The sequence below is a fragment of the Lepisma saccharinum genome, chromosome 3 (assembly GCF_977018435.1).
Source record: "Lepisma saccharinum chromosome 3, izLepSacc3.1, whole genome shotgun sequence".
Taxonomy (NCBI): Eukaryota; Metazoa; Arthropoda; class Insecta; order Zygentoma; family Lepismatidae; genus Lepisma; species Lepisma saccharinum.
The window spans coordinates 63,041,923-63,054,533 of NC_139231.1; the positions used below are offsets into that span (position 1 = coordinate 63,041,923).

The 12,611-nt window shown below is 34.6% G+C and overlaps 1 protein-coding gene across 2 annotated transcripts in view; it reads left to right on the plus strand.

Annotated features, from left to right (window-relative positions):
• The window catches only part of LOC145985088 (uncharacterized), a 28,308-nt gene extending 15,910 nt beyond the window's left edge, over nt 1-12,398 (plus strand). For both annotated transcript variants that reach the window (XM_083118673.1, XM_083118674.1), the window contains one exon: nt 1,726-12,398. In XM_083118673.1, the coding sequence (XP_082974799.1) occupies nt 1,726-3,363 (1,638 nt within the window). In that variant the 3' untranslated portion in view covers nt 3,364-12,398. The remainder of the gene's footprint in view (nt 1-1,725) is intronic.
• Nucleotides 12,399-12,611: the final 213 nt, after the last annotated feature.

Here is a 12,611-nt window from a genome sequence, read left to right on the forward strand (position 1 = left end):
TTGACGCCTCATGAAAAATAAATGGACCAAAAATTTTATTCTTCATCAGGTTGCACCAAATGTTTATTTTGGGGCTATCTCGCACATGTTCATGGTAGACGTGTGGGTTTTCCTTACCCCAGATCCTTACGTTATGCCGATTGACAGATGGAATGTGGCCTTGTCTGAAAACAACACGTTTCCAAGAAGTTGAGGATCACTGTCCATACGATCCAGCATTTCACTAGTGAATTTTTGTCGTTGTGGCTTATCATTTGGCTTCAATCGTTGAAAAATTTGCACCTTGTAAGGGTACAAATGAAGCACACTATGCAGTGTTGTTGTCAGCACTTTGAACTGCTTGGATGCTTGGCGAAGTGATTTACGTGGGCTTCTCTGAAATCCCGCTCGAATTTCTTCCACCTTCTCCTCCGAAACACGTCGACGAGAACCTCCGGATTGTTTATTAACACTTCCAGTCACCAAAAACTTCGCACACCATGCCTTAATGGTTTTCCCATCAGGTGCTTCACCTCCATATTCTCTCCGGTAATTTTTTTGCACTGTAATGATTGATTTGGTCTCTGCATACCAGAATACAGATTGTGCATGCTGCTGCGGAGTAGCCATTTTGCTTTATGTGATTGTGGCACTGCATAGTGAGAGAACGGTGAACTTTGAGGTCATGAAATAAAGTTCTTTGAGTTTCTCTTTCGTCTAGTACCGCTCACATTCCATTATGTTTCATAACCTTTTAGCAATGATGAATTGAAAAGTGAACTATAGGAATGTCTCTGCCCGTACCTGGGGAAATAACATTCAGATTTTAAATATGCAAATATAAACCTATAACCTATTTAGTTATTTATTAACATATTATTTTTCCAGAATATGGTGTGACATTATTGTTGCCTTAATGGATACCAGTACCAATCTATGTAAATATTCATGTAGTTTTCTTACATAAGTTATTACATTGTCAATATTGTCATATGTCAATATTGTCATATTTTATGGAGGAAGTGATATGAAATTCTTGTAGATAGCAATAAAAAATGTACTGATAACCGATATTCTACTGATCTGATATAAAATTATAAATGTCCAGTAACCATGTCCCCAGTGAAAATTTTGCTAAAGAATGTTGCAGGAAGGGGGGGGGGGGCAATATAAAGCCACTGAAAACAGCTGAACATTTCAGGCAGAAAACATGTGTTGTGTTCTATGCTTTGAAAAGAATTGATTGATTGAGTTTATTTTATGTCTCTTTTCTGCCACTTTTGACTAATCACGAGGATGGGAATGAGGATGAGGGATGTTAAGATGAAGTGGATGAAGGCATAATTGTAGACAAATGTGGATGGCCTAGCACAAACCTCATAGCCAATAGGCTGTGGGTCCAAGTACTATAGCCTTGTTAGTCTGCAAAAATGCAACCCAGGGTTGTACTACGTGGAAGAGAGGTTGACAATTGAGTGCATTCAGCAAAGGTTACCCCTTGAATGACGACTTGCAAACGAAAAAGATGTTATTGATTTTTGTACTATTAAATCTCATTTTGGCAAGTAAGTGTTCACATTTGATGCTTAAATATTATGCAGTCATCAAATGGCACCTGAACTCTAGTGTTCAATACTTATTGATAGATTTTATGACCATACTCTATCTGTATCGGTAAATATTTTCAAATCGCTGGATATAACATTAATGCATTTGTAGTTTGATTGTTTACTCTTTGTCTTTCAGGACCACAGGTTAGAAGAACCACGAACTAGCAATTCATTTGCTGATCTCTTTGGCCCACCAATCAAGAAAGAGAAAGTGTCCCCTGAACCAAAAAAATCCCACCAATCACAATCGAAATCATCCTCAGCCTCCAAAAGTAATAAAGCACCTGAGAAGAGTGAGAGACAGAATGTTGTTAGTAATGATAAAGTGCCAAGTTCAATCAAGCCAAAACATATTCCCCAAAAAGAGATTAAGAGAGACAAAGATACCAGCATAAAAGATGAGAAGGAGAAGAAAGAGAAGGACAAAGAAAAACCAGAGAAAAGTAAGGATAAGGAAAAGTCCAAAGAGAAATCTCACAAACGTTCCTCTTCGCCTCCCAAGCTAGTGAAGGAAGATGCAAAGAAATGTGGCGAAGATGCTAAAGAAAAGGAAAAAGAGAAATATGAGTCTAAACCAGCAGAGAGTAAAGGTGAGAAGAAGAAAAAGGACAAGAAGAATAGAGATGAGAAAGTGAAGAAGGAGAAGCATAAGGACAGTGAAAAAGTGAGTGATAAAAGTGAAAAGCGTGAGAAGGATGGTGGCAAGGAACGGGAAAAGGACCATAAAAAATCACCAAAAGAACCAGATAAGGTTAAAGAGAAGGACAAGAAAGAAAAAGACAAACATAAAGAAAAGCATAAAGATGGTGAGAAAGAAAAACAGAAGCATAAACATAAGAAGAAAGACAAAGAGAAAAGCAAGAAAGGGAAAGAAGACAAAGAGAAAGATAAGAGCAGCAAAGAGAAAAGATCAGAAACAAAGAATGAAATTAAGGACAAGGACATTGTGTTGGATAATCATGAAGAAACGTACAAAAGGCCGCCAAGTACTCACTCAAGCCCATTCCAGAGTCCACGATCAAGCCCCTCTCCTGTGAAACAGATCGAGACAGTTGAAAAGCCAGTTAACTCAACCAAAGAGAAGCAGCGTACAAACCCTCTATCAACTTTACTCGAAGAAATATCAGATCATGAAAGCAGCGACTCTATTACGTTCGCTCTCTCAGCAGATGAAATTATAGATGCTCCAAAAATTAAAGAGAAGCCTGTCGAAGAAAAGGTTGCCCCTAAAGAGGTAAGTATTCCAAACAAATTAGTTGGTGATTCACACGAGAAGCATAGACATGAAAATAAAAAGAAAGACGTTGTCGAAGAGAAGAACAGCGGTAATAAAAGTAAATCGAAAGACAAGAGTCAAAAGAAAGAGAAGAAATCTAAAAGTGCCAACGAAGAGGAAAGCAAAGACAAAGAAAAGAAGCGAAAAAGGAAACGAGAAAATAAGATAAAGGACAAGGAACATGTTAATGACGAGCCTGTTGTGAAATCTCAGCGAATATCTGAAGAATGTGATATTGTGAAAGAAGATAAGCCTGAACTTCCTGTGAATAATGTGAATGATGTGAAAGAGAAATTTACGAAAGAATATATATCGGAACTTCAAGATCTGCAACATAAGATCATGACTTTGGATGACGTAAAGGATCTGCAGAAAATAGCGAAAGTTATAGAAGAAACTGGGCAGTTTGAAACAACAAGTTCAACATTTGATTTTGATCTCTGTGCACTGGACAAAGAAACCATTAAGAGAATACAAAGCTTTTTGTCCCCTTTATGATATACAAAGTATTCAAGTGTCCTTTTGTGATAACATGTAGGCCAAGCCAGTCAAAACTAAAAAAGTTATCTTTTCTATGCATAATGTATGCATGTGTTACAGTTTTATTTTGAAAATGATCAGAGTAATACTGTGGGGCATAATTTTTGGAATCTTCTTTGTACATAAGGCATAAATTTTGCTTAAACATATCACCACATCACTTCTGTAACTCTGTATGCAATGATATGTCTTTCTGTTTGAATGTTATACAAGAGACTTACGATGTAGTGAAATTATTTTGACGAAAGATTTAATAATTCCTGTTTTGTATAGGCTATATTTGTTATGGATAATTTATATTTGAACAATTTTATGTTTATCACAAAAGTCTTGTTGATATATCTGTCCATTTATGCTTGCTTGTGATACACCTCAAATTTATATATTAATGGTCATAAATAATTTTTTTTTATCAAAATTGACTTATTGATAGAATTGATGGTCGATGCAAGCAGTTTAAATTAGAAGTGACTTGGAGTTTTGATTTAATCAGTAAGGGAAGAAGAATTTGGATCAACTATGATGCTCTTTCTGTTTCAAACTCTAATCCCAGAACATTTTGGGGCACTTCAAACCTTGTGTGGATAAGGGCCGTGTAGAGATATACTCTGAGAAAACATTACATCTTACACCAAATATTGGGTTGGTTAAAAAAATAAAAAAGTAGTAGGTTCTCAAGAAGAGAGCATGTGCTCCATTTTTGTATGCATAATGTCCTCTCTTGTGTAATTTCCAACTCGGCGACTTCTGATAGATATATGTTAACTCTTTTATGACCTGTGATATGCAGAAGATCATACATGCACGTGTGTATGTACACATGAACACCTATTCAATGTCTGAGAATTTAATATTTTATTTTAAAAGTAAATAGGTTCTCAAGAAGTGAGCATGTGCTCCATTTTTGTATGCATAATGTCCTCTCTTGTGTAATTTCCAACTCAGCGACTTCTGATAGATATATGTTAACTCTTTTATGACCTGTGATATGCAGAAGATCATACATGCACGTGTGTATGTACACATGAACACCTATTCAAAGTCTGAGAATTTAATATATTTTTATTTATATTAGAATGAGCACATGCTCATCACCGAGGGAATAGGTGATCATTTTTATTAATTCGACACATTGTCCTCACCTTGCACTGAAAAAAAATGGACCCCTCTAGTGCTACAAATTGTGTAGCTCAACAGGCATAGAGATAGCACATGTTGGGTTTTTGATCTTTGCCATAGAGATAGCACATGTTGGGTTTTTGATCTTTGCCATACAATGGCTTTTCATGTATCCCCAAATGAAAAGATTCAGTGGTTTGAAGTTTTGCAACCAAGGAGGTCTGTGGTGTAACCATTATGATGAGAAAGAAATCCAAGGGAGATTTCAGACCGAAGCAACATGCGACACTTGTTGCTTGGGAATGAGCTAATCAACAGCAATATTTCACACCATAATGGCATGACCAACAGCACAAGCCTGCGTTGGACTGGTGAATCCTCAAGTGACAGGTGTTGCCTGTTGTATCAACAGCTACAAAATAAATTATAATGCATTATGCTGCAATTGACCTTTTTTCTTAAGCAACAACAACCTCTGTTTAATGTCGTCGCCTTGTAATCAAGGGGTCCCAGGTTCGATACCTGGTGGAGGCTCATAATGGTTCAGATCCCACTTTAAACTGTAGGTCCAGTCCCGATTAGACTTACTGTGCACAGAGGACTTCAAAACAAACAACCTCTGTTAACTTCATCTCAACCATGTGTCAGCCTCAGAAAAGCCTCTCTCCGTGGTTCCAGTCTGAATCGGATATGTATACTTCCATGAAACGTGACCTGTCCCTGCTTACTGGCTCGAAGGACCTTTTTGTTAGTTTTAAAGAAGAAATCCGTTGGGGTAAACTAACCATTGAATTCCCCGGCTACAGAAGAAGCAAGAGCTGTAAACATTTTATACTTAGCTTTTCCATTTGACAGCTGTTCGTTAAAAAACACACAGCAAGTGGTACGGACAGGACTTTTGTATGACTAAATTGGTTAGGTATGTCTTTAAAGAAGTCATTCCTATCTTTTTCTGCTTTTGACTTTTTTTTAAAAAAAATAACAATTCTGGACCGAAGAAATTCGTGAATTATGACCACGTCAACCTCCCTTTTGGGATGCCACTGCCTCTCTGAATTTCCCTTTCCCCACATGAAGGCTAGCAAGTATCAAAATCCCTTTCCCCACACGAAGGCTAGCAAGTATCAAAATCATTAAGAAAATAGAATACATTCACCAGAAAATAACTTTGTTACATTTCACTGCTAAATCCTTGAATGACTAACAGGCATGGAGTTTTCATATAATTAGAATAATGCTATTTAGTATTCATCTATTATGACATACAACTAAAATTAATCTCTGTGGCACAACAGTCCTTAAAAGGGCAATGCCTATCAATCAGCTCTTTTGGGTGTCATGTGGACCGTGGATTGAGGAGCCCAGTCCTAATGATGACATTCATGACCAAAATTTGCTACTTCTTTTTAAGTGGCTCCCCGAAACACCCCCAATGTTAGGTCAGCACCAAACTTTTTTGAGGCACACGAGGGATCAAACTGTGACACTAAATTCAATTGAAAGTGTTAGGTGAAAAACAAGTAAAATGTGTAATTTCAGAGTATCATGAGAGCATTAAAACAAAGTTTTGAGTTTGCTTTAATGAAAGCTTCCTGCCAGAGAAGTTGGCTTGAGATTGATTAGGTGGTTCCTTAATGTCATGTTTATAATAAATGCAACTTTTTAATGTGACACAATATATTGTCTTATACCTTATGCATTTTTATCCACTATTTAATATTATAGACAGGTAGTAACATTTGGTTATCATTAAATGTAATGGAATTGAAGGACAATGAGGCATCTTGGAACTGATTCGGTGAATTATGTAATGCATAATATTGGCAGGTGTCATATTATCCTCCTTTTTAGTAGAAAATATCTTACTGATTGAGGTAAAGCTCTCACATCCCTACTTTTCAGCTCATTTTTGTAATTTTATTGTGAATAAACTATTATTAGTTTAGACATAAGACAAACACACATTGACAGCAAGATTTTTTTCTTCTCTCTGAATAGTTGATTTTCATCTCGGCAATCATTGAAGATTTCCCCTGATAGTTTGAATAATGTTCCTGGGTTTTCTGGATGACTGCTTGAGCCACAGAGAATTTGGGTGCCTTTAGTCCATCACCTGGTTCAACCAAATGTCATTCATCCTTCTAAATTGTGATTAAAAATGCAGAAAATGCAAACAGAATCATTATGGTGATGGATTCTTGTTTCCATGATTGAGGATGAGTGGGATACTAGCATGTAAGCCAACTGCTGCCCTGTACACTATGTGTAATATTAAACATAAAATTGTACAAATTGATATTTCTGTAAACATTTAGCGATTTAACTTTTTCACCTTGAAATGAATACTTTTATGTTCTAAAAACTGACACATGAAGACATTATGGTAGAATACTTCAAAATCGTCTTACTTTGCTCATCAAAAATCCTACTTTCTCACTGAAAAAAACTGAATGTGAGGCCTACATTGGTTTCTTCTTCTGCCCTGGGTCTGATGATGCGAACAAGCAGTTTGTGAAAATGTCAGCTTGTGCAAAAATGGGGAGTGCACTGTTTATAACATTAAATGAAAATATTTCATTTGGGGGAACACTAGTTTTAGTGGTTGTTCTGTGCAATATCACATATAAATTAACTTATATCGTGGATACTTCGTAATTTAAAGAAAATTATATATGATCTTTAAAATGATGAATGGTTTGTGTGGTGTAGGACTAGTTGTAAGATCCTACCTGCATCTTTATTTGTAACTGATATTTGTCTTATACTTGCATCAAAGATGGTGGAAAATCACAAGCAAGTCAGACTACAATGAACAGGTAACTTAACATATCAACAGTGGTGATTTCTTTTTTTATATAAAATGTATTTTCAAGAGAAGGTTGTAAAAATTATCCTCTTTGGAGAATGACAAGGTTATATGATGGTGTATCTATGTTCATAATCATCCTGTAAATATTGTTCATTTCAGTTTAAGCATTTTGTTGTGTGAAGTCAGATGTGTGCATTGTTGATTGTTATATTTTCTACTATTTCAGCTAATGTGAGAACATGATGTTTAAATTAGTGAGGTTTTTTTTTTGTGTAGAGATGTGTACTGCATTTTTTTACAAAGTATATTAAATATTATGTTATTTGAATTCTCTGTTGACTGACATCATATATTATTTTTTTGTTAGAGATGTTTTCATTGTATGTTGCTGTTGTGTGTGAGGAACATTGTTGTATGTGAATGTAACAGATTTTAAGATAAGTATGTGTATATTGCATTTTGTTTGAAGTTTTTTATAACTACATGTAAGAGTTGTTAACAAACCATTTTGTATGGTAGAGAATGGCCACAGTTTCATAAAAATACTGTGTCATTATTGCAAATTGCAATGAACATTCTGCTCAGTAGTGCATTTTGGTTGTTTATTTATTTGGATGTGATGATTCTAAATAAACTTTTTCAAGAATGGAAATATATATGTGTGAATCCAGTTCTACTGGCAGCTGTAGAAGCCACAGGCACTCCTGGGTTGTAACAATCCCATCAAAAGTCAATGAGATTGCTGCAAATCATAAGTGTGTGTGTGACTGAACACAAAATGCTCTATCCAGATTCATTTTTAAAAAGGAGTAACAATTTGAATTTAAATCCTTCGTGAAAGTTCATTAATTTTAATGCTTGCCAGATAAATTAAGTAGGAGTTGAATTTTTCTTTAAGTATTTCCATTTATTGATAGTAGTAAATTTTGACATGATGTGAAGTTTTTTTTTTAAAAAAAAAAACAACACTTAAAACTTATCCAAAGAATTACTATTACTTCATTTCTTTGTTATGTCTTTCGTGAGAAGAATGCAAATTTAATTTGTTTACCTTTAAGCAAAGTATACTATCAATGTCTGGATGCATAATTATTATATACATATAAAATAATTCTGGAAATAAATGTTTATTGCTCATGCTGTATATGATAAATATATGAAAATGACTAATTACAAGTATGTGTTATGTGATATATATATATATATACTTGTACATATCATTTCCACATACATATATACTTAAATATGAAATGGTTTAGTATTCATAACTGTACTATCACACATTTATCAGTTTTCTTGCTAGAAATTGCAACTTTTGTTAAAAAAAAAAACTGTTGCTCATATTTGGAAGTACATAAAATGAGTATTATATCTGTTATAGTATAAGGTTTTGTCCCAATCTTGCAATCTTGTCAGGCACACTTCACAGCAAAGTGGAAATTTTTAACCATTGTAAAAATAATGTTTCTAAAAGTTAATGTGTTCTGGTAAAAGGCACATCACAATGATGATGATGCACTTAGTGTTATCACTTCATTCTTGCACAATTCCATGTATGTATTATTTTTCATCAAATTGTGACAGTTGCTACACCATAATTGCCAGTATTCAACCATATTAGAGAAATTACAAGGTGATTCATAAAGTTTGTGCTTTTGGGTAAAGGGGGAAGAATTTCTTATTGACTGTTAATATTGACTGCACCTACAAAGTTACAGATTTGCCATGGAGATACATGGCTTTTTGACTATGTCATTGTTCAACATTTCATTTCTATTTGACTCTTCTCTAACAGGCAGTCTATCAGTAATCACTTAGCATCATACCCAGGAATATTGCTTATAGAAAGATCTGCTATGTGGGGAGTATTTCAATACCACAGACATTATTTCTGAAATATTTCAAATTTAAATTACAGATTTCTTCAATGACAGTATCCGACATATCATGCAACATGAAAAATATGCAATGTTCCAGGGTACATATGAGGTAGTTGTGGATGCGAACTCTCAAAATACAAGTTTGCCGTCCCCCATGGCAGAGTGGTTAGCACATCACACTATGATGTCAGAGATCCCAGGTTCGAATCCCATGGATGTTTGTGAGTGTCCATTCATCAATTTCATAACATCATCACTCATCCCCATCTGCCCACAGGTACAAACTTTATGAACCGTGAATTTATCCACCACTGCTTAACACTGCCTTTTTGGAAAAAAATTGAAGCATTGCCACTATAGTTGGGTCACCATCATGAACACACCCTTCATCTCGGACATTTTACATTCACACCAGAAACCACCATGGAAGGATTGGAACCCACCTGCAATGTACAACAGGTCTGTTTCCAAGTGCTGAATGTCAGTGTCACAGAATTGCAAAATGGGAAATAGCATTCTAAACTCCTGTAAGACAGGAAACACTTGTGGATGAAAAAAAATTGAGACTTAATTGATTTATCTGTTTACTGGTGGACCGATTTGTATTACAGTTGAGTTGGTACTTGGATACAATGATTCAGGTTATTACTGATAATTTTGTGTGTTTACAATTACCTGCAAGTACCATCAGACATGATTTAAATTGTAAACTTCATAATCCTTTACATATACAAAAACTATAATTTCTAATATGTTAATGTCATGTACTTTGTCAGTCTTCCACATATCTCTGTGTGTATGATTATTGTCTAGTATTTAACTCCTACACATCAGTCGTCGCCTTGTAATCAAGGGATCCCAGGTTCGGTACCTGGTGGAGGCACATTACAGTGATTCCGATCCCACTTTGAACTGTAGGTCCAGTCCCATTTAGCCTATCTGTGCATAAAGTGGACTTCAAACATCAATTCAAACCCTACAACTCAGGACATCAGTTAAATTTCATTACATCCATAAAAATCCTCCCATGCTTCCAGTTTGTTGAAAATATGCCAGATTCACCTTAAAAGTATTTGTAAGCACAGTGGGATATTAATTTAGACTCCAAACCATTAACATTGTAATTTGATCTTTTGTGGCACAGTGTTTCTGCTTTTGGTGGGGACTAATAACTCAAAATTTTACAAAATGAATTGCAACATTAATTAATATTCAAAATTGAAACTTGCAAATATTAAACCACATGATGTATGAAACAGTGTGTGTGTGTGTATATATATATAAATATATATACATACACACACACACACACACACACACACACACACACACACACACAGATACATATCCTAAATACATAAATGCACTGGAACATTAATTTCTAATATTCTTGCACAATTAGGTTTTCAGTCCCCACAAGACAAGGGCTCTATGAATTGTAACTAGTAATTGTAGCTTTCCTGGCAATGTGATTCAAACAGCTATTCTTGGGTTACCAGTCAGGTTAATTTGGTGTTTAGTTCCCATGTATGTGCATGTACTTAGGAAATACAATGGAACTTTGATCTTAAATTTTTCTTGGGACCAAGGTGAAAAAACTTTAAAATGCAGGAAAATTTCATCACTTTTTTTCTCCTTTGGGGCCATGAAGAACGAATGTTGAATGCAGAAAAATGTAAATTCCAGGACCTTAAAATTTGGATTCCACTGTAAACACCAACTTAACCTGGCTGGTAATGTGAGAACACCTATTCGAGTTCTGAATATTGTATTTCCTATATTGTAAGATTTACAGAAACAAACCTGTGAAATATGCATGAAGATGAATATCAACAATTTTATGGTGCAACCTATTGTCTTTATTCTTTAGCATGTGTTAAATTATCTATTATCATGTTCACTTGGTATTATTTATGCAGTGTGAGGTTGGATTAAAATAAGATGTGGCAATGAAATAGACTATGTCTGTTCCAATGTAAGACAGAGAATAAGAGAAAAGCAAATGAAAATAACAAAGGGTAATTGGCTGCAGAACTGTCTGCAATACACAAAGTCCACTTGACAATTGCACATGTCCTCATAAAATTTAAGTAGTATGTTGTGTTTATGTACAAAATTACCTGCGTACAAGTCATGCACTTATTTTCATGTAATGCTTGTATGATTATTCACTTGCATGCAATAATCACATGTATGCAAATGTGATAAAAAGAACAAAAATCCAGCATCTGTCAATGGGAATGTTTTAAAACTATGCACTAGCTCTGTGTGCATACACATAGTTACTGTATTATTTGTCGTGCTGAAAACAATTTTCATCCATAAAGAAAAACTAAGTTTTAGTGTCCGTGTTCAGATGTTGCCAGTGAGGTAACTATTTTTATTCATAATTTTTTGTTTGAGGAAAAACCTAGAAAAATTTACTAGGGTTTGCATGCATTGCTATTTCAGTTAATACCTTTTTTTGTTCTAATGTTTCCAATTAGACCACAGAATGCAAGCATTTTTAAAATTCAGATCGCAGGAATTAAAATAAATTGAAATAGCTGCATCTTTGTAATTATCATAAACAGCAAATCATTCTTCACTTATACAATAACAATACTATGTGTGCTCCATTGTTGAACTATGTTTTTTATGATAATCTATGCATGTGAGGGCAACAGGAACATGTTGCAGTTTTATTTCACATGAAGGAAAATATTGCATGTCTGTTTTGTATTTTTAATCCATACGATGTGTGTTAAGAAAAAAAGCACTTTTGTGCCCATCGCCTTGAGCTTCTTGGTATGTTCCTGTTTGAAAAAAAGTGTTAAATTCAAGATTTTTGTATGACTTGAAATGATGCCTCACATATATGGTAGTAGGACTGTTCTGTATCTTTCATGTTGTTAACACAGCTCTCTGAAAATTTGAAAAGTGCAGTTATTGCTGTTCCAGACATGGCAAAAAAATTTCCTTTAAAAATGTATTTTAATAGAACAGCTTTTACTTGTTGGATTTTGACCCATGAAACAAAATTACACTGCAGTAAGAACTTAAGAAGTGTTGTAATTGTTATTCAAAAGGCCAGTTTTTTACCCATGACCGCAAGAATTGCTGTATATTTTTGTGACAAGACAGCTGAGAGAGAGATTATCTCATTGTAATAAAATATATTCTGTGCAAGGAGTTGTAAAGAAAAATGAAATAATATATTGAGAAAGTAATTTGTAAAAACGTTTTTCATTTTATATTTTAAAGTGCAGATTTATGTAGTGGGAAGTATTAATTAGTTCCCTACCCTAACCTATGGAAAATATTAGTTCATGAAGTTCCTGTAAATAAAGATGGTAGGGTTTATGTGGAGTGTGAATAAAAAAATAAAGATTTAGTTTATAAAAAATTGAGCTCCAACC